We start from the raw sequence: 21,731 nt of genomic DNA, 5'->3' as shown, positions 1-21,731 counted from the left end.
AATAAAATAAAATTATAAAAATTATAACGAACATAAAATATAAAGGAGGAATGCCACTCAAATTTCTAACTTGATATTAATTGAGAAAACATCTTCAACTATTTTTTTTATTAAGATAATGTACTACAAAAGTCAACATTATAATTAATAAATAAAATATGTAAATATATGTGGGGATACAATCTGTCCAAGTGAACTTTGCAAATGAATAAACTAAATATTATAACATTTGGTATGTTATAATATTAATCAATCCCTGCTCACAATCCACCACATTACATTAATCAATCTATTCTTTCCCCTTGCTTTGCACAGAGCTCATTTATCGGCATGTCTCCGTTTTTTTCATTCATCAGAGCGATAGCCAACATGAAGGTGTTCCTCCGGACGGGCCAAGCAGGGGACGGACGAGAGAAAGCGTTGCTCGACCATGTCCTCCAGACGGCAGAGAGGGGCAACCCTCAGTCTGTTTTGCAGGCCATCGACTCCTACAGCAGGCGCACCAGCTGGCTCATGAACATTGGCGACGATAAGGGCCCCTTTCTCGATTCCGCCCTTGCAAAATACAATCCCAGGGTCGCACTCGAGATCGGGACGTACTGCGGTTACTCTGCTGTCAGGATCGCCTCGCAGATGCAGAGGCCTAAGAGTATGCTCTTGGCAGTCGAGATGAGCCCCCTCAATTGCCAAATCGCCACACAAATCATCGACCATGCAGGCAATCAAGAAACCATTGAATTCATTTCATGGTTGTGGTTGGTTTGCATTTTGTTTGAAATTGTTATCTTTATCTTGTTTGCAGATTTTGAATTGTTATTTTATATTTCAATTGATTAAGTTTTTTCTTTGTGGTAAGGAATATGGTTAGTTTAGTGTTGGTTTTTATTTGGTTCGGAATGGCCATCTTTTTTTGATTGCAGATTCTAAACACACATTTTAATGATTATGTTACACGAAATTAGAAATGGGAACGAAACGACACGGGGAGAAATGGAGTTTAGAGGTTTTAGAAGAGAGGAAAGAAAGAAAAACAAAAAAAATGTGAAAAACATAAAAGAAAGCTTACATTATCAACATTCTCTAATACTATGGTTTATTGGTTCATAAGGAGTTGCTTATAAGCTTTGTTTGCTCACATGGCCATTATGGAATATTTATAGTGTGAAACAAAGCTTGTGTTGTTTACATAGGTTATTCTCAAATACCCATATTTGATCCTCTAATGTGACAAATACAATAGTGAGGAAACCTTTGGCACTGAACTCAAGCTTGATTTGGTCTTTCCATTTTCATTTGATTTGGACCGAGTGATAGTGGGATTTTTTTGAAAGCCATATCCCGAGAAATTTCAGGATGAGTACATGTTCTCATATATATTGTATATATTCTCCCATGTGATTTGAGCATACCTCAAATTTGGGCTCTATTGTAGTATTTGGCAAGCAGCTACTAGGTTGTAATTTCCCAATAGGATGGTGAAAATTGAATTGATATCCACTGAGAATAGAGCCAAAAGTAGAGGGTCGTTTAGAACTACTACTACCTAAAATTAGCTTGCTATAGGAAGGAGTGTTGTTGCTCCCTCCACTGACATTTTCCGTAGCAAAAGCGGAAGGGTTGAGAACCATAAATGTTACAACTAAACTTCGAAGATAAAACCTAAAGAAAATTACCATTAAACTTTCAAAACTTTTTCATTAATACTTTATAATAATAATTAATCTTTATAATAATAAAAATAATATAATTGAAGTAGATACTAAAATCTTCCCGAAATTATTTAACTATTGATTTATAAATATATACTATAACTCTATGCATCTAAATTTATAGTTTTGTATAAAGAAACAATTTTTAAATATTAAATACAATAAAACTATATGTAAAACTCTATAGTAAATCTAGCTTTAAATATAACCAACACAAAAATTAAGAAAAGTTAATTACATTAAACAAAACATAAGAATAAGTCACATCCAAATAATATAATTTTAACAAACAAAATCCTTAAACGGACAAAGTTGTTAAGGAAGTTTTAGGCTACTTACGGCAGACCATGAAACTGCCTCTGAAAAATATCCACAAAATCAACCTTCACTTTTTTTTTTATTCGGCTCAACGTCCAATTAGAATGAGACCAACATTACACTAACCAGAACAACATTTCTCAAAAAACCAACCTTCCCTTTTTTATTTGGCTCAACATCCAATCAGAATGATACCAACATTAGAAACAAACTAGAACAAAGTTTCTCTGAAAATTGTTTCAAAAAGCCATTCGTTTCTTGAGAAACCTTTTCGTGTATTGAAAAACGAAAACGACCATACTAAATAGTGTTTTCTGGACCGTTCTATTTTCTTTGCATTTTTTTTCCAGAAACTAATGCTCTCGTTCCATTTCTGGTAGCATATGCCAAATACAGATAGCAAACTATTGAATAAGCTCATACGTTAGATCTCACTTGTCCAACAAAAAGTCACCACTAAGAAGAAGAAAACCACTAAATAAAAAAAAAATCTTCTTGTTTGCAATCATCGTTGGGCCTTCAGAAACCATTTCTGGAGGAATCATAGTCTTAATGCCCTATGGATCCACAAGACAGTTTTGGGGAATTGATGAGTATGACATGCACTCGTTCTCAGGCCCTTAGAGAGGGGATGCCTGTTTTTCAGGGTAACTCATGACCCTCATCTCCTTAAGAATTAGGGGCTTGGGAGCTACCTATAAAACTCTCTCTCTTAATGATCTTATTATGAGCCATCGTCCAATGGTGGTACTATTACAAGAGACTATGGTCTTGAAAGAAACATCACAAGAGTCTTTGCATAAAAATGTTTCCAGATTGTTTTGTATGTGCTTCTAGTGCATCTGGACTGTCTGGTGGATTGGTTGTACTTTGGAACCCAAGGGAAATTAAACTTGAGGCTTATCTTTCATGTGCAGGGATTATTTTATCTGGTTATGTGAAGGGTAACCACTCTTGGATTCTGATAATCAACTCATATGCTCCATACAGAGGTCGGAACATATACTAGGATCCCACTGAAAATTGTGGCTTACTAGACCTTAAATCATTGATAGTGGTCGGGGATCTGAATTTCACTCTCTGGTCTGATGAAGTATGGGGCGAAAAAGTTGTGAGTGATCCGCTTGAATCCTTTTTCAGGGGACTCATAGATTCTAACAATTTGTGTGACATGCCACCCTGCCCCTTGGCTCCAACTTGGCACAATGGTTGCCTTGGGTCTACATGCATGTCCAAATGCCTCAACCGTTTCTTGGTAAATACACAAATGGCGGGGAGCATGTTTGGGATTCGATCATCTATTTTACCCATCTTCATATCTCATCACAAGCATATCTTATTTTCATGGGAAGGGATTACAGAACAAAGAGTGTATCCATTTAAATTTAATCATGCGTGGCTCAAGGATAAATCCTTTGAGGAACTCGTTCAAAGACATTGGACTAATCATAGGAACTCTAAGGACCATGGGGCATTGGTTGGACTAGGATAAAAATTGAGATCATTAAAGCTAGTAGTTTGTGCTTGGGTAGGTGAAAAAAAGAGGGAGATCAGGAAGGAGCTAAAGGACATTAAAGACACACAAATCAGGATATCAGATATGAATGACTCTCAATATTTCTCTGAGTCATATAAGAGGCAATTCCTCGAATTGGAGACCTGGAAAAGGAAAATTCTTCATATGAGAGAAGAAGAATGGCGATTAAAGAGCAGGTCACATGGGTGATAGTCGATGATAAAAACACCAAGTTCTTTCATAGGCATGCCACAAGCAAAAGGAAAAAAAATGGCATTTGGGGATTGTGTGATGAGGATAATAAATATATATCTACCCAACTAGAATTGGAATAACTAGCTATCAATTATTTTAGGACACAATTTCAAGAGAGGAATCACTCATTCATGAATGAGAGTGTCTTCTTAAATCATATGTCGAATATGTTCACAGATGCTAATAACCAATCATTAGGGAGACCAATTTTGATGGAGGAAATTGAAGGAGTTATGAATTCTAGTGCCAAGGACAAGAGCCTCGGTCCTAATGGATGGGGCGTTGAACTCTTTATACATTTTAAGGAATTGATGGGGCATGACATACTGGTGGTTGCGGAGGAACCCAAGACTAAAGGATTCATTCTGGTGGCAATCAATGTCGCATTTATCGCTCTGATTCCAAGAAAGGAGCATCCAACTACTTTTGCGGAATTCAAGCCCATTTCCCTTTGTAGTGCTATTTATAAGCTAATATCGAAAATCATTGCAAACATAATGAAATATTCCTTATCCAAACACATTTCTCCAAAATAGTTTGGATTTCTGGACCAATGATTGATACAAGATGTGGTAGCGATCATTCAAGAATGCCTGCATTCTATCAAGGCCCAGAAATTAAATGTTAGTATTATGAAGATCGACCTCAATAAGGCATACGATTACATAGATTGGAAGTTCTTGTGATTGGTGCTATAAGATTGGCATCAATCCCCAGAATATAAGATGGATTATGCCATGTATTGTGACGGATACGTCTTTTATCATCATCAATGGCCTACCCACCACCTTCTTCAACTCATCAAGAGGGTTGCGACAGGGATGTGCCTTGTCTCCACTACTATTCATAATTGTTATATATGGATTGAGTTGGAAATTCTTAGAAGCAAGGAATAGGGGTTTGATTAAAGGGATCATTGTATCATAGGACATATATATTACCGACTCAATGTTCGTGGATGATCTGTTGCTAGGTGGAGAGAAAAACAGTGAAGAATGGAGTCATATTTATGAAATACTAAATTCATTTGGAAAGGCTACAGGTTTATACGTGAAAAAAATTAAATCATTCCCCATCACAGATTCACAGGTTGTAGCATTTATCATGGATATTTTCCATATGTTTGAAATTGCAAAGATATAGATAGATGAGGGATCAAAATACCTTGGATGTACACTGCAACCTAATAAATACGGAAATAAAGATTAGGAGTGGCTGTTAAGAAAATTTGAGAAGAAAAATTTCTATTGCCAAAATAAATGGCTTTCCTTGGGGATTAGACTCACCCTTATCAAATCTATCCTACAAAATTTGTCAGTCTACTGGATGCATTTGTATTTACTGCCAAAGGATATAATAAATAAGATCGACAATATTTAGGCTAGATATTTATGGGCGGGTAAAATCACATCGAAGAAATATCACCTAGTCCGTTTTTCCTCTATTGAATGACCCATTCAGAGTGGAGGATGGAGTATTCTGGACAAGGAGCGCTTTAATATTTCATTGGTCACAAAATAAATTGGCGAGCATTATATGGTACAAGTATTTGGCAAAATATCATGAAAAGGAAATACCTTCATCATTTTGATTCCACGTAGTGGATTAGAGATGGGGCTAAGGAACAAAAGGGTGCGTCATACCTTTGGCGAAGTATGATGAAAACTAAAAAGTCACTCTTTGCTGGAATGAGATGGGAGATTAGCGATGGATGTTAGATGCAGGTTGGTTTGGACGCTACCAAGGGTATGGAGGGTTACCATTCACTTTCGACCCCATTGATTTATCATATCTCAAATGGGTATTACCCATATCCGGCAAGTGGCAGCAGAACTAAACAACAACTTGGGTACACGAATGTGGAAGAGTGTGGTTTCTATGGGACTATCGGGGAGATGGGTTATAGAATGGAAGGATTACATCCAATGTCTAAATCAGACTGGAGCCTTTATGTCTGAGGTAGAGGATAAATTGTGTTGGGTGGGCACATTTAAAAAGGGACAGATTGTTGTTAAGGAAATATATATTCCAGATTTCCTATAGATAAATTTGATGAAAGGTTCCAGTGGTTCCAAAAAATATGGTATTGGGACATACCCATGAAGTTGAAATGTTTTAATTGGTTTGTTCTCCACAACGAAGTGCTCACTTGGGATATGTTAATTCATAGAGGACAACAAGGACCAGGCATTTGTGCCCTATGTTGGGCATCCATGGAGGACTCTCTTCATCTATTTTTAAAATGTCCATTTTCAAGTTCTATATGAGATGGAGTAATGTCACTACTCAATATCAAAGGTAGGTGGCAATAGGGATCGATTGAGGGATTTCCATCTTCTTGGTTCAACACACATAAACAACACTCGACTTTACCATTCTATATATTCTGGGGGATATTGAGATGCAGAAACAAAAATATCTTTGAGCAACAAGAACCATACTAGGACAACTATTATTAAGATTGTTGCATACTACAAGGAGATTGGACCAATTATTAGAAAAGGCCACAAAGGTAATCACAAGTATATAGATATTTGGAGTGAATTGCGAGTGGGTTTCTTTGATGGGGCGTGCATACAATCGAAATGTGGATGCAGGGCTTATATTGTATTGGAACCTGGTAAGTTGTCACTTTTGGTGGGAAAGAGGAAGTAGCACAAACAGTGAGGCATAAATTATAGCGCTATGGCGAACACTTCTATGTGCAAAATGGTTTGGTATTGAGACCATTAAGATATTCGGGGACTCAAAAAGTGTCATTGAATGGGTACATGGCTCTGCTCAATTAAATCCTATCAATCTTTTTGCATGGATGAGGAGTATTTGGACGTTGGAGCAGACTCAGATTACATATAGTCATGTGTACCAGGAACATAATGGGGTTGCAGACATGTTATCAACAGGGGGCATTGCAGCATAAACAATTTTGATTCACTTTCATGGTTTCCAAAAGGGTTCAGCAATAAATGAAGGAACTATAGAGATCTTGTAGTAAAGCAATTATGTATAAGTGGAGGACAAAGACACTTCAGAAATAGGGGTATGCTAATAGATTTTCAAAGTGAATCATAGGCGATATTGGAGATATGATAGGTAAGTAGGATTTTGCACTAAGTTTTTATTGAATACAGTGACAAACAAGTGACAAAAATGTTTTTTTTGTGAAAGATGTATATAAAAAACAAGCTATCGTAATCATAAGATGATGTTGGAAAAAACAATAAAAATTAAAAATAACAATAAAAATTAAAAAAAAAATAGCTCTGTTGGTTCTTTCTAGGTTGTGCTGCATATGGTTAGTTTACTGTTCGTTTGCATTCTGTTTGAAACTGCCTATTTATCTTGATCGCAGCTTCTGAGCTTTTGGTTCACATTTCAATTAATTCAATCACAAATGCTGATAGAAAATTGTCTTGGTTCTTTCTGTGTTGTTCAGCATATGGTTAGTTTAGTGTTGATTTGCAACCTGTTTGAAACGGCCACTTTTATTTTGATTGCACATTCTGAGCCGTTAGTTCACATTTCATTTTAATCAATTTAATAGCAAATATTGATAATAAATTATTGAATAAGCTTATAGGTTAGTTGTATTGGTTCTCTCTGTGTTGTTCTGGATTTAGTTAGTTCAGTGCTGGTCAGCATTCTTTTCTGAGCTGTTTGTTCACATTTCAATTAATTCAATTACACATTCAAATTTTCATTAATTCAATCAGAAAAATTGTTTATTAAATTCCAAAATACTTTCAAAATTTTCCACCTTATTAGGAATTTTTGGATATTCTATGGGTCATGGATTTCATATGGGATAATCTTGAACTTCTTCAAGAAAATATAATAATAATTATGATTTTATTACTTGGTTGCAGGGCTATCATCCAAGGTGCGAGTGGTGGAAGGAAAATTCGACGAGAGACTAGAGGCTGTTAAGCAATTTCTGGAAGAGATGGAAGCTAACTTCTTCGATTTCGTCCTCCTGGATCACTGGAAGGACCGCTATATGCCAGATTATCTGCTGCTGAAAGAGAATGGCATGATGAGGAAGGGAAGTGGGATATTTTCAGATAACATGGGTTCATTCCTTGGACCAGCAGACTTCAAGAAATATATCAAGACGCATCCGGAGGAGCTTGAGACACAGGAATTCAAGAGCACTGTTGAATATACATGGTGGATTCCAGACAGTGTCTGCGTATCTACTTATAGATTAGACTAGCTTGGCCGTACTGCACTATTTACGTTTAGTGTTTTGGTTGTTATAGAGCTGGTTTGGTAGCTTCAAGTGGTTTAAGTTTGAAAACCTCTACAAACAATGAACAACATGGGGAATCCGACCCCAAAAACGATATAGATGTCCGCCTTTTGACTGTATTTTGCAGGGAAGGTAGTAGAGTGGTTTTTTTTCATATTTTCCAATAGTTTCCCATTTAATAGAGATTTGAATTAATATTTGTTTAGTGTACCGAATTTATATATATTCTCAAAAAATTATTTTAAACAACGAAATCAAAAACAAAAAAATCAGTCAAATCTGATCAAAAACTTCATAACATATAATAACTGCAAAATACATTATCTAGGACGGCAAAATAAAAACCAAGACTTCACTTTAATGTTTTCCCTGCTCTCCTTTCCATAACTTGAATCATGAGTGTAGATGTCAGAATCATAAATGTTTCAGCAGTGAATCTGATCGTGGGGCTTGGAATTTTACGTTTCAGGGATTCGAAATTAAATTTACTGTGTATTATTTGATGACCATTATTTATTTATTCGATCTCTCGTGGACAGTCAGGTCCATAGGAGTCAAATAATTTTGACTTTCGATTAGTTTACAGATTTACACCTGCAATGTTTTTCAAATTTCTATTTATTAATTGATTAATATTAGAAATTAAATTTAAAAACTTAAAATTATAAAATATTAAATATAGCGATTTTTTTAAATTAAATATAATAACATAAATTTAGGAATATTTCTAAAAATTCAAAGTATTTGTCAAATTTGATGATTTTTGTAATTCTAAGCATTTTAACATTAATGTTAGTAAGGGATAAAAAAATCAGTTGTATTTATGAGCAAATCACCCTATAAATTCCAAAAACCTTAAATGTGCCATGTGTTGATGAAATTTGAGGAAGGAGTGGGGTTGAGAGGATGAACCAGTAGGGTGTGTGCACCTTCATTATATTGGGGCGATGGTGAAGACGACAGAACAAGTGTATATCGCACTCATGTGTTGTGTATGTTAGCTGTTGTTTCTCGCCATCTATATTAGTGTTAGTTATGTTTGTTGTTGGTTGGTTAACGATATCTTGTTTTCTCTTTCTCGATTGTCTTGTCACTTTGCTATTCTGTAATCTTCTGTTTTGAGGATGTTTAATATTTTGCTCTTACCTCTCTCTATTGCACACTCGGAGATTCTACACATTATTATTCTACTATGTATTACCTCTTACCTCCTCTTCTATATCATCCCCCTAAATTTTCTGTCTTCCCCCGACGTCCACATGCCTCACTAAAGTGACCTTTTCCACCTACTCTGTCCTCTATCCCTACTAGGGTGATTGACTTCCTCCACATTACCAGTTATAACATTCTCTGCCTCTTTAGTGCGACTTTTTGGAGATTCCGGTGACAGAATCTGGCAGAAAAAATTGAGGTTAAATCTTGATTTGTATTATTTAAAATGGTTTTTTAACTGCATATTTGGATTCAACACTCTGAAAAACCCCTGGGATGCTTTGATTGTGCAGAAATTAGCTATCAAACTTGCGATTTCAATAAATTGCTACCGGATTTTAGAGAAATTTGACCGGAAAAACCCACCGGAAAAACTTCCAAAAAATCTCTTTAAAGACAACTCCAAATTCCTTCACCATTTCCCAACCATGCAACTCTTTTGGAGTTCGACTCTGCAATAAATGGTCGATGTGCCTCGAGTATTGTTGTGGTGGTGGTGATGGCATTGATTGCCCACAATCCTACTGAATCATTGTTTGTTTCTCCACCGGCCACCACATTTGCTTTTGTCTTGGCTCAACTCTGCAACATTTTTCCGGCTACCCCTTTCTTCCCAGAATCCAGCTTGATTCAAACCCATCGGTGTTGTATTAGTCACTCTGCATGGACACGACTCATGACACTTGCCCACTATCTTCGGCTCATAGATGTTATCATTCCTTCCCTGATTACAATCCTTTCCTCCGTCCTATCCCATTACTATATTCATTCTTCCCTCTTTTCTAGGGACTTGCCTCTTTTGGATTTAATTTTCGGCAGCGACCTCATCTGGATCCTCCCCTTTCTGACTCCTTTTCCGATGCTTCCATTGATGAAAATCTGACTGTGGGGATCCCTAGACATTCTCTGACACTGGCACATTTACCCTACACTTAACTCCTGACCTCTCTTTAACATCCGCGCCTTCACACTCCAGGTTGTATTGCTTAGTCCATGTACTATTCGAGGTAATGGAATACCTGGCTTCGGCACCTCAGCACATGAGGCACTCATCTGTGCCACGGTGGAGACCCGAACTTTCATTTGGGGGCAGGGCCACTCACTTGGAAACGGGGCTCCCGACATCACCTTCACACTCTCTTCCAGATGGCTCACATGCGCCATCGTCGTTGCATGTTCGTTCACACTTGGTTCATGGACACTGTGCTCATCACCCTACGCGTGCCATTAAAATTACTGAACTAGCTCCAAATTTGGCTTTCGGGTATGATGTGCTTTCTGACCACGATATTAGACTTTAGAAGCACGTCGGGAAGTGGCACTTTGCAGATATGGAGGATTCAGACATGCGTACCTGGTTACATTCAAAATGGCACATTCTGCTTGATTATATGCCGATGATATTCGCCTGCTTAATGGCTAGTGCAACTTCCATTTTCTCTGTCAAGAGGACCTCGAGAAGATTAAATCTATTCCCTCGCTTAAGGGTCACAGTTTTCTCGCTCTATACTCTTGTTATATCGACTTTAACCCATAGTTATCAAAAATTCGAATTCGATTAGATACGAAAAAATTCGACATTATACGTCTTACAAATACTTAATATTTTTTTTTTTATTATTGGATTTATCTTTTTTTTTTTCTATTTTTTTATAAGTCTTATGCATTGTAAACTGACTTTTGCTATTTTATAATTTTTTATAATATAGAAGTTACTGTTTTTCTATTTTTTTTTTTATAAAAGTTGTCATAATATAGAAGTTACTGTTTTTCTATTTTTTTTTTATAAAAGTTGTCAATTTGGAAGCTTACCATTTTATATCTTTTATAGTAATGAATTTTTCCATTTTATAATTTTTTGTAATATAGAAGTTACTGTTTTTCTATTTCTTTTATGGATCCGGATATCATGATAGCTAAGCAATATTTTATATCCCCAAGCGAGGAGAAAGTCAAGGTGGTCGGACTTGATCTATCAATTCGAGAGGCCTCTGATGTCATGGTTGGTGTAGGAATTGATCTGTGAGTACAAGTCGGTTCCCTCATTTCTAAGTCGTCCATTTTACGAAGTTGAGTAGATAACAAGGCATTTCCTGCACATGTGATTCCTAGGGTTTGTGGAGTTTACAGAAATAGTAAATGGGCAATCCTGCATTTAAATACTCCGAGGAGAGGAAGAGCCCTAATTCTCTTCTTTCTTCTCCTGTTTTTTTTTAACTATTAGGAAATCTTCTCCTGTTTTTTTTTAACTATTAGGAAATGACGAGGGGGGACTTTGGTTATTATATTTGTTGTAAGGTACCTTTGACCAGAGGGTACCTGCAATCGATTTATGGAATCCAAGGGGGGTAAGGTTTGAAGAAACTGAAGCCCAAAAAGCGCTCATTCCAACCAGATCCTGTAGGGGAGAAGAGCCCCGCGGGCAGCGACGACAATTTCTTTTATTAAACGGTGGGAGAATCGCGAATCATAATACTCCATACACTCTCAGCCCACTGCGAAAACGCCAACGTTAATTGTGAACCTAATATCTAATACACCGTACCGAACTCGAATTGACGTATTAATTCGCAAATCGAATCGAACCGGCGAATTTTCGAATTTTTTTCTGCAGTACCGCCGAACTTGGTAACTATGATTTAACCCACTAAGAGAAACACCTCAAAATAATCTTATTTGGGTTAAATTCCCTGGTCTTCCCATTGAATTCTAGTCGAAGATGGTATTCACTAATATTGGTGATGCAAATGGGTTGATATTCTGGAAAATGGGTTGATATTTTGGATAAAAAAAGAATTCTGCTTTGCAAAGATCTAGAATAAGACTACTTACCAATCCATTCCAAAACTCCAGAACTTACTCATCCAAATGACTATGTTTTTTTCATTCATCGGAGTGATAGTCAACATGAAGGTGTTCCTTCGGACGGACCAAGCAAGGGATGGACGAGAGAAAGCGTTGCTCGACCATGTCCTCCAGACGGCAGAGAGGGGCAACCCTCAGTCTGTTTTGCAGGCCATCGACTCCTACAGCAGGCGCACCAGCTGGCTCATCAACATTGGCGATGATAAGGGCCCCCTTCTCGATTCCGCCCTTTCAAAATACAATCCCAGGGTCGCATTCGAGATCGGGACGTACTGCGGTTACTCTGCTATCAGGATCGCCTCACAGATGCAAAGGCCTAAGAGTATGCTCCTAGCGGTGGAGATGAGCCCCCTCAATTGCCAAATCGCCACACAAATCATCGACCATGCAAGCAATCAAGAAACCATTGAATTCATTTCATGGTTGTGGTTGGTTTGCATTTTGTTTGAAACGGTTATCTTTATCTTGTTTGCAGATTTTGAATTGTTATTTTATATTTCAATTAATTAAGTGTTTTCTATGTGGTAAGGAATATGGTTAGTTTAGCGTTGGTTTGCATTTTGTTTGGAATGGCCATCTTTTTTATTTTATATTTCAATTAATTAAGTTTTTTTCTGTGTGGTAAGGAATATGGTTAGTTTAGTGTTGGCTTGCATTTTGTTTGGAATGGCCATCTTTTTTGATTGCAGATTCTAAACACACATTTTAATGATTATGCTACTCCAAACTAGAAATGGGAACGAAATGACACGTGGATAAATGGAGTTTGGAGGTTTTAGAATAGAAGAGAGAAAAAAAAACAAAAAAAAAATGTAAAAAACATAAAACAAAACTCACATTATTAATATTCCCAGATACTATGGTTTATTTTGCTCATAAGCTTTCATTACTCACATGACCATTATCAAATTTTCATAGTGTGAAACAAAGCTTGTGTTGCTTACATAAGTCATTCTCAAATACCCATGTTTGATCCTCTAAGGTGATGTATACAATAGTGAAGAAACCTTTGGCACTGAACTCAAGCTTGATTTGGTCTTTCCATTTTCATTTGATTTGGACCCAGTGATAGTGGGATTTTTTTGAAGGCAAAATCCCGAGAAATTTCAGGATGAGTGCATGCTCTTGTATATATTGTATATATTCTTCCATGTGATTTGAGAAGACCTCAAATTTGGGATCTATTGTAGTATTTGGCAAGCAGCGACTAGGCTGTAATTTCCCAATAGGATGGTGAAAATTGAATTGATCTCCATTGAGAATAGAGCCAAAAGTAGAGGGTTGTTTAGAACTACTACTACCTAAATATTCTCCCATGTGATTTGAGCAGACCTCAAATTTGGGCTCTATTGTAGTACTTGGCAAGTAGCAACTAGGTTGTAATTTCCCAATAGGATGGTGAAAATTGAATTGATATCCATTGAGAATAGAGCCAAAAGTAGAGGGTTGTTTAGAACTACTACTACCTAAAATTATCTTGCTATAGGAAAGAGTGTTGCTCCCTCCAGTGACATTTTCCATAGAAAAAGCGGAAGGTTTGAGAACCATAAATGCTACAACTAAACTTCGAAGATAAAACCTAAAGAAAATTACCATTAAACTTTCAAAACTTTTTCATTAATCCTTTATAATAATAATTAATCTTTATAATAATAAAAATAATATATTTTAAAAATATAATTGAAGTAGATACTAAAATCTTCCCAAATTATTTAACTATTAATTTATAAATATATAATGTAACCCCATGCATCTAAATTTATAGTTTTGTATAAAGAAACAATTTTTAAATATTAAATACAATAAAACTATGTGTAAAACTCTATCGTAAATCCACTTTTAAATATAACCAACACAATAAGTCACACTAATTTTAACAAACAAAATCCTTAAACGGACAAAGTTGTTAGGGAAATTTTAGACTACTTACGGCAGACCATGAAATTGCCTCTGAAAAATATCCACAAAATCAACCTTCAATTTTTTTTTATTCGGCTCAACGTCCCATTAGAATGAGACCAACATTACACACGAACCAGAACAATGTTTCTAAAAAAACCAACCTTCCCTTTTTTTATTCGGCTCAACATCCAATCGGAATGAAACAAACATTAGAAACAATCTAGAACAACGTCTCTCAGAAAATCATTTAAAAAAACTATTCGTTTCTCGAGAAACCTTTTCGTGTATTGAAAAATGAAAACAACCATACCAGATAGTGTTTTCCATACCGTTCTATTTTCTCTACAATTTTTTCCGGAAACTAATGCTCTCATTCCATTTCTGGTAACATATGCCAAATACAGATAGCAAACTATTGAATAAGCTCATAGGTTAGATCTCACTTGTCTATCGGAAAGTCACCACTAAGAAGAAGAAAACCACTAAATATAAAAAAAAAAATCTTCTTGTTTGCAATCGTCGTTGGGCCTTCAGAAACCATTCCTGGAGGAATCAGAGTCTCAATGCCCTATGGTGTTGGAAATAATACTGAGAGTGGGGGGTGAATCAGCGTTATCAAATCAATAAAACTTTTTCATTTCCATACTTAGATACATATACGCCACTTCAGTTAATGGAACCCGCGTGTATACGCAACTATGTCTAATGCAACTACCGTATATCTAGAATACTTATGATTTAGTTAATCCATTAAATGTTGATCTTTAGTTAGTGCATCAAAACTTCATTAACCATATGTATAGTAAGCAGGTGCAGTAAAACAGAACAGATCATCACACACAAGAAGCACACATGAATACCATGATCTAAGGTGGAAACCCAATGTGGGCGAAAACCACCTGCTGCAAGTCGTCTTTATCTTCTTTTAATAATAAACTTCATTTTACAATAGTTTTGTACTGGTGCAGTCTTATACCAGTACATAGGCTTCTACCTGCAGAAGGCTACAACCTTCTCTCGTTCTCCAAACTCTCCTGGATGGGAGCTACAACCCCCTTAGCTCTTGTACTAGCTGATCCATTTACTAGTACGTAGGTACCTGCGTACTGAATGCTCCAATCTTCACTTGTTCTCTAGCTGCTACTGGAAGGGAGCTACTACCCCCTTTGCTCTTGTACTGGTTGATGTACTAGTACATAGGGTCCGGCCTACAATCTCCTTTCACCCTCCAGGGACCACATTTCATACATTTTCAGACTGGATACTCCTGAAGCACAACACTATAATCTGATGGCCACATTTCATCAAATTTCCATACTGGACCCATAAATATCATTGAAGCACAAAAAAATCAATACTAGCATCATCAATTTCTGAATCATTGAAACACTGAAACCCTGTCAACAACACAGTCACCAGAACAGAGAGCAGAACACTGAACTCTGCAACAATATTCAGAACCAAATGTATTATCAAAATCATGCATCAGAGTGCATACGCTACTTGGAAGTGCTGAACCAGCGTGTATACGCAACTTCACCAAGGTGAACCAGCGTATATGTCATCAATTGCTTACTTATAACTTGATGCACTTCCTGTCTTCGGACATATCCAGATTATTACATATACAAGGATAATATGTGTGTTGGCACCTAGATCTAGTCCATGAGATCACATAAATATGATTCATTATGATCCTGATCCAATATTAGTTCTCATCCTTCACAATCAACCAAACATGATATGCAGAATACTAACACCTTTAAACTGTTATCAGAACTCATCAACAACTAGAACCACCTGTAACTTCAAACATCATAGCTCAAATTGTATATGCTACTACAATGAACCAAACCCGCACACATACGCGCTTACACCAAAGCCAACCCGCGTACATATCTATAAATATTCAATCATGACTTGCAGCGATTTCAAACTTAACTTATACCCAGTGTTATACCCAGTTCAGATCATTACATGCGTCAGTATACAGATCTAGAATAAACATAATCAACCATATAGAGATAGTTCATTTCAAACCATTTGATCCCGATCTAACCTTAGATCTTGTTCTCCATCAACTGGTGAGATCCCTCCTTAGCTCAGATCACGCAATGCATCATAAACCCATAACCTGCATACTGGATCTCATCCTTCATCAAATATTCAAGACTTTTTTCGATATTTTTGCCTAATGAGCTTCTTCTCCTTTTATAGTCTTAGCCCTTTCTCAATACCATGGTCCAAAACCATAGCAAAACAATACCATGGACCCAATACTTGGGATCAACACATCTGACGAGATACTATGGTCCAAAACCATAGGTTCAAATACCAAGGACTAACTACCACGAACCAAAAGTCAATGTACGCGCCTTCTCTTGCATGAAAGTGCGTGTATTCGCATACGCGTCTGTTCAACGACTAACCCGCGTGTATACGCGGCTCGGTCACAATTAACCTGCGTATATATATTTTCTCTTCATTCTTGTAGTCTGATCATCAAATCCTTGTTGCTGACCTGCTGCACTATGATCTGTCATCTGTGTGATTTGCCATCAAGGACAACAGTTGTCTCATAATGCCAACAATCTCCCCCTTTGGACTTGATGGCAAAGCTAACTTGTCAGACTTAGAACTATCATCTGATTCCTTTGAGTTGTCCTGCATCCCATGCATTCAGTCACATCTTGATATCTCTTCTGAAGATTCATCTAGTTATAACTAAGTGAGATGTTCTTCTATGAGTGGGTTGCCATCAAGTACAACACATGCATCATAATTCCAACAATCTCCCCCTTTGGACTTGATGGCAACAACACCAAATCACTCTCCCCCTTTGACATCAAGGGCAAAGGGCAGACCAAGATATTCACTTTCCTTGATAAACATTCTGTTGTCCATACTCCCCCTGAGTACCTGCTAAAATCTCTGAATGTGCTCCCCCTTTGTATATGCCAATGTGTACCAATCTGTCCATGCTCCCTCTGAGTACATGTTGAAAGCTCTACTCTTGCTGAAGTGTGTTGTTCATGCTCCCCCTGACTGTAAGACAGGTCTGCAAAAAGATGTTCTACAAGAAAGAACATGACTCTATACATCATAAGTGACCTTCCTATCACCAAATACTCATACATACATCCATCTCCCAACCAAGTCGGGATATACCAGAAGTTTACATATGACAAATAAGTACATTACATCATTCATCCCAGGCATCGTGGGGAAACCAAAATAGGCCATTACATGACCTTGATATTACTGAAGTATTTCATCATCCTTCTTATGCATAAAAGGGTTGCAAATTACATCATGTGACCAGAAGAGATTTCATCAAATGACTACAATAGATAGAGACACATTATTACATCATGAGTCTTGATATGACCTTTGCATGAGACCAAACATCTAGATAGGACCATGATAGTCATCATACACGAAGTATGATCTGCTCTATAAGCATCTGTCAACAATATCTAGACCATCATTCATGTTTTCCCTTACCTGTTCCATCTGTGCCAGATGGTTTCTGTTAGGCCCATATCAGACTCTTCTCATTCTGAGTTTTGGCCCACTGATTTCCTTCAAATTAACTTATACGCGTCTGTATCCACAGAAACAAGCGTATATACGCGGATAATCCTTATTAAACTCACGTACAACCATTTCCAGATCAGCAACCTGTAAATGTCCTATGACAAGATATGTTTGCATACATTATATCATATGTGTAAAACACCATATCCATCTTATCAACATGATCATCCATGTATCATCACTTGGGAATATCTGCATCAATCAACATATGTAAGTATCAACCTATCAACATATAGGTAAGAACTCATCATCATCATGTCTCCAACAATGCAACTTTGAGTAATCATTCATGTATCCAGCACTATGTATCTTGAACTCAAGATCATTTGTCATGACTTCTTGATATCATCAACAACAACAATCCTCATCCACATGAGCGCCAAGAACTATAGGAATCCGGCATCATAACTATATTATATGATCTTTATGCATATGCTGACAACAACATATGAGTAACTTATCATCAAGTAGAGAAGATGTGTATTCAAGCTTTGTACTTCTCCTTATCCTTATGAAAATCACCATGTAAACACCATATATGCATCATCGGAGAATCAATCCATAAATATGATCTGAACATCAACTATGTAACCCTAAGAATCATATGAGATTTTATCATGGACAACTCATAATCACATCATAGCAAGATATATCATTTAGCCATATAAGCATCATCACCAAGGACTATTAACCATAATGCCAACAATGCATTATTAAAGGAATATGCTCCCCCTCAACCTGTGCCATCTGTTTACTGTTAGATCTGATCATGCATATATCAGCAATAAGCATCAAGACATCATCATCATCAAGTTAGGATCAAAACACTTCTAAACATCTTACAAGTATCAAGACATTTCCACACATCCTCAGCAGACTGTAACTATTAACCAATAGAGAAAATACTAGACTGAATCATATCAGACCCTTTTTCTGAGCCAATCCCCACTGCTTTTCCTTAGACTGACATATACGCGACTGTGCAGTGTCGAACTCGCATATATACACGACTTCCTTTTATGAAACTTGCATATGAGATTTAGGACACTGAAGTTTTACACTTTCAGCTCCCCCTGAGTCTGTTATGTCTGTGTTGTGTTGTGTCTAAGTATATTGTGCTATGCCACATATTTCTGACTGTACTTCCTTCTTCTTCCATATCTTCAAGTGTGATGATGTTTTCTCCTTTTGGTATGCTACCTGTACTTTGTTCCTGCATTCCTTTGCTCTATGTCCAAGCTTGTTATATGCATAGCATCTTACAGGTTTCATATTCCTTTTGTAGCAATCAACAGCTTTGTGACCAAACATATTTCAAGAAAAACAATATCCCTGAAAGTACTTGGAATGTGATGATTTTTCTGTGTGATGATCTTGAACCATTCTTCTTCTACATCTAGCTACAACATGTCCAAGATTATAACATACATAACATTCAACATTATGCATTGGAGGAGTAAAAGATTTCCTTTGAAGAATTTCTAATTTATCATTTAGAATATTTACCTCAACCTGAAGATGTTCTTCCTTTTCACGATAGTGCTTCTTCATGTCTTCTTCAGCTTTCCTTCCTTCTTCCAACTGAGGCCTCAATTCAAGAACTTCGTTTTCTTGTTTTTCGAGTAGATCTTTATTCTGCTTCTTTGATTTTTCAAGATCTTCCTTTAGCGAGCGGATCATAGCTTCAAGCCTTTCATAATAATTGGATCTATCTCTGAGTTTCTTGATGATTGAGCTCCTTTCATTGACTTCATTTCTTAATGATGTCACTTCATCCTGCAACTTTTGACATTGGTCTTCCTTGTTCTTGAATAACTTGCTTACCTTGTTTCCTTCCTCTAGTTGAGCTTTTAGTTTGGTAGCTTCTTCTTTGAAAGAACATTCCCTTTTGTTCAATAGATCTTGTTGATCTCTAATTTTGTCTGTAATCCTTTTAAATTATGCCTCTATTTGATATCTTTCTTGTTTACCCATAAGTGCAAATTCAGTTGTTTCGCTCTCACATTCATCATCTTTAAGAGGATAAATAGATGTATCACCAGAGGATAACAAATTCATATCTGATAGATCTTGTTCATCCTCATTCTGAAGTGATTCTGAATATGATGTGCTCCTTCCACATATTCCCCAATCAATACACCACTGTCATAGTTCTTCTGAGATGCCTTCTTCCTCTTAGGTGCTTTCTTCTTAAGCTTCTTTCCCATAGTTCCACAGATCTCCTTCAAGCGATCAAGCTTCTACCAAAGGACCTACTCTGATTCCAATTGTTGGAAATTATATTGAGAGGGGGGGTGTTGTGGGGAAAAGTATCCAACACGGAATGACCCTATCCCACTCTAAGGGTGATAGTTCCTTAGCAACAGTCGAAGCAAAGCTATCTAAGGTTACTCCTTTATGACATGCAAAAGAGGAAAGGAAGAGATCCACTTACCGATGTCTTGCGCAAATGGTCGATCCAATCTTCTCTCTTTGCTGCTTGCTCCCAGCTCCTTGTCTTCTCACGGGCCCAGCTACACAAGATCCTGCAAACAAGACGAGAAAAGGAAACTACAAGAAGCATGCATTTATAATTGATTCAAGGATTAGCATAAATCAAATACGCAAGTAAGACAATACACCATTGAAACACATGCGAATAGAAGAACCTCAAATGCTTTATTAATGGAAGAAAGTAAGGTTCAGGCGGTGATACAACCATAAGAGGCCCAATCCAGCATCACCTTCCCAACGGAAAGAAATCTCCTATTCACCTCCCTCAAGCAATCACCCAATACTCTCAACTGTAAACCAACAGCAATTCTTTGCACAAAATTCCGGCCTCCAGATCCCATGGGATGAGATCCTTATATAGAGTTTTGGAGTGAAGATAAGTCAGCTTGATGTGTGACTGTTGTCCTCTTCAACCCCAGTTGTTCTTTAGTTCTTGAGTCCACTCGGAGATTCTACCTTCCACTTGGAGTTTTAGAACCTCTTTACTCATCATTAGGCGAATCTTCTGATCCAAGTGTCAATTTGGAAGCTTCCTGGGCACTGACACATTGAGGAAAGATTCCTCCACATGTCCAAATTCGCTCAGCACAGGTAGCCTTTGATGAAGTTGACATTCAGCGCAGGTACACCATGGAGCAATTGACATTCAGCGCAGATGCCCAGTGGAGCAGCTGCTTTGATCCAAAATTGACCTGTTTTTGAGTGTTTTTCAGTGGAGAACTGATCTGAAGTGCTGTGGTTTGCTAGCCTTGTTCCTCTAGGGGTAGGAGCAACATGTTTAGGGACTTTGGATCCCTCAGATTATTGACATTTCATGCTCTATGCTGTAAGGCACAAAAATGTCTATAACAGTTGCCCCCTAAAGTATGAGGTCGTTTATCGGGTGAAATGCTTTATTAGGAGGATCCGAAGTTCATTCAATCGTCGGGAGGTGACCTGTAACAAAATACAATACAATACATTATTTTTCATACTGCTTTCATGATCTAGCTGATGCGGACATTTCCCATGCTCAGCTTTATAAATACATTTTCTGTACATAAACAGACGATCGTCTGATAGTAGACTGATAATTCTCTGCTTAAATTATCATCCTTTTAGTAGGATGATCATCTGTCAAAGATTCTTCGGTGAAAATCACATAGAATATCATTTGTCGACGCGTTTCGAACCAACTAGTGTGGTTCATCTGCTGCACATGTCTATGTCTTTATCTCCTGAATATATATCGCAGCCCGGATGGATGAAACTAGATCCGGGGTCTTCAAACTTGTCCGATCTTCACTCTAAGTACAGGTCGATCCATGTGAGAATTTCTTGGAGTCGAACATGGAAAGACATCGCTTGATTACCAGTCAATGATGTCAACTGTTAACAAGCGCGAGAGGAATCACCGATAATGATGATGACCCTCAAGGTACTGCAGCACAATTCACGTGGCATGAATATAGGATTTGGCGTCGAACACCACGCAAAGTCTCCCGGTCGAAGGTCATTAATGTATACCTGTCACCGGAAGTGAGAAACTTGCCATTAAGGCATGCAAGCTTCAAAGTACTGAGGGGGTGTTCCTAGATCAACTTCTTGGATAATGAGCTGATGTCGACAAGAAGCG

At 37.3% G+C, this 21,731-nt stretch overlaps 1 protein-coding gene and 1 pseudogene across 1 annotated transcript; both read left to right on the top strand.

The window, feature by feature from the left end:
• The first annotated feature begins 330 nt into the window (after positions 1–330).
• Positions 331–8,011, top strand: LOC149261981 (uncharacterized). The gene is made up of 2 exons (XM_089382880.1): positions 331–718; positions 7,665–8,011. Exons 1-2 carry the CDS (start codon positions 331–333, stop codon positions 8,009–8,011), a joined length of 735 nt encoding a protein of 244 aa, XP_089239006.1.
• Positions 8,012–12,127: 4,116 nt separating this feature from the next.
• LOC149261980 (uncharacterized) overlaps positions 12,128–21,731 on the top strand; it is a 31,517-nt pseudogene continuing 21,913 nt past the window's right edge.

This window comes from Pinus tabuliformis, chromosome 6, assembly GCF_031772625.1.
Source record: "Pinus tabuliformis cultivar Carrire ecotype Pingquan chromosome 6, CPIR1, whole genome shotgun sequence".
NCBI lineage: Eukaryota > Viridiplantae > Streptophyta > Pinopsida > Pinales > Pinaceae > Pinus > Pinus tabuliformis.
This window is presented reverse-complemented; position numbering and strand designations above follow the sequence as displayed.

What these genes read in the sequence shown, in the direction of transcription:
- LOC149261981 (XM_089382880.1), top strand. Translation starts at nt 331, where the DNA reads ATGTCTCCGTTTTTTTCATTCATCAGAGCGATAGCCAACATGAAGGTG. An exon ending in ACAAATCATCGACCATGCAG is followed by an intron (nt 719 to 7,664) that starts GCAATCAAGAAA and finishes ACTTGGTTGCAG; the next exon opens with GGCTATCATCCAAGGTGCGA.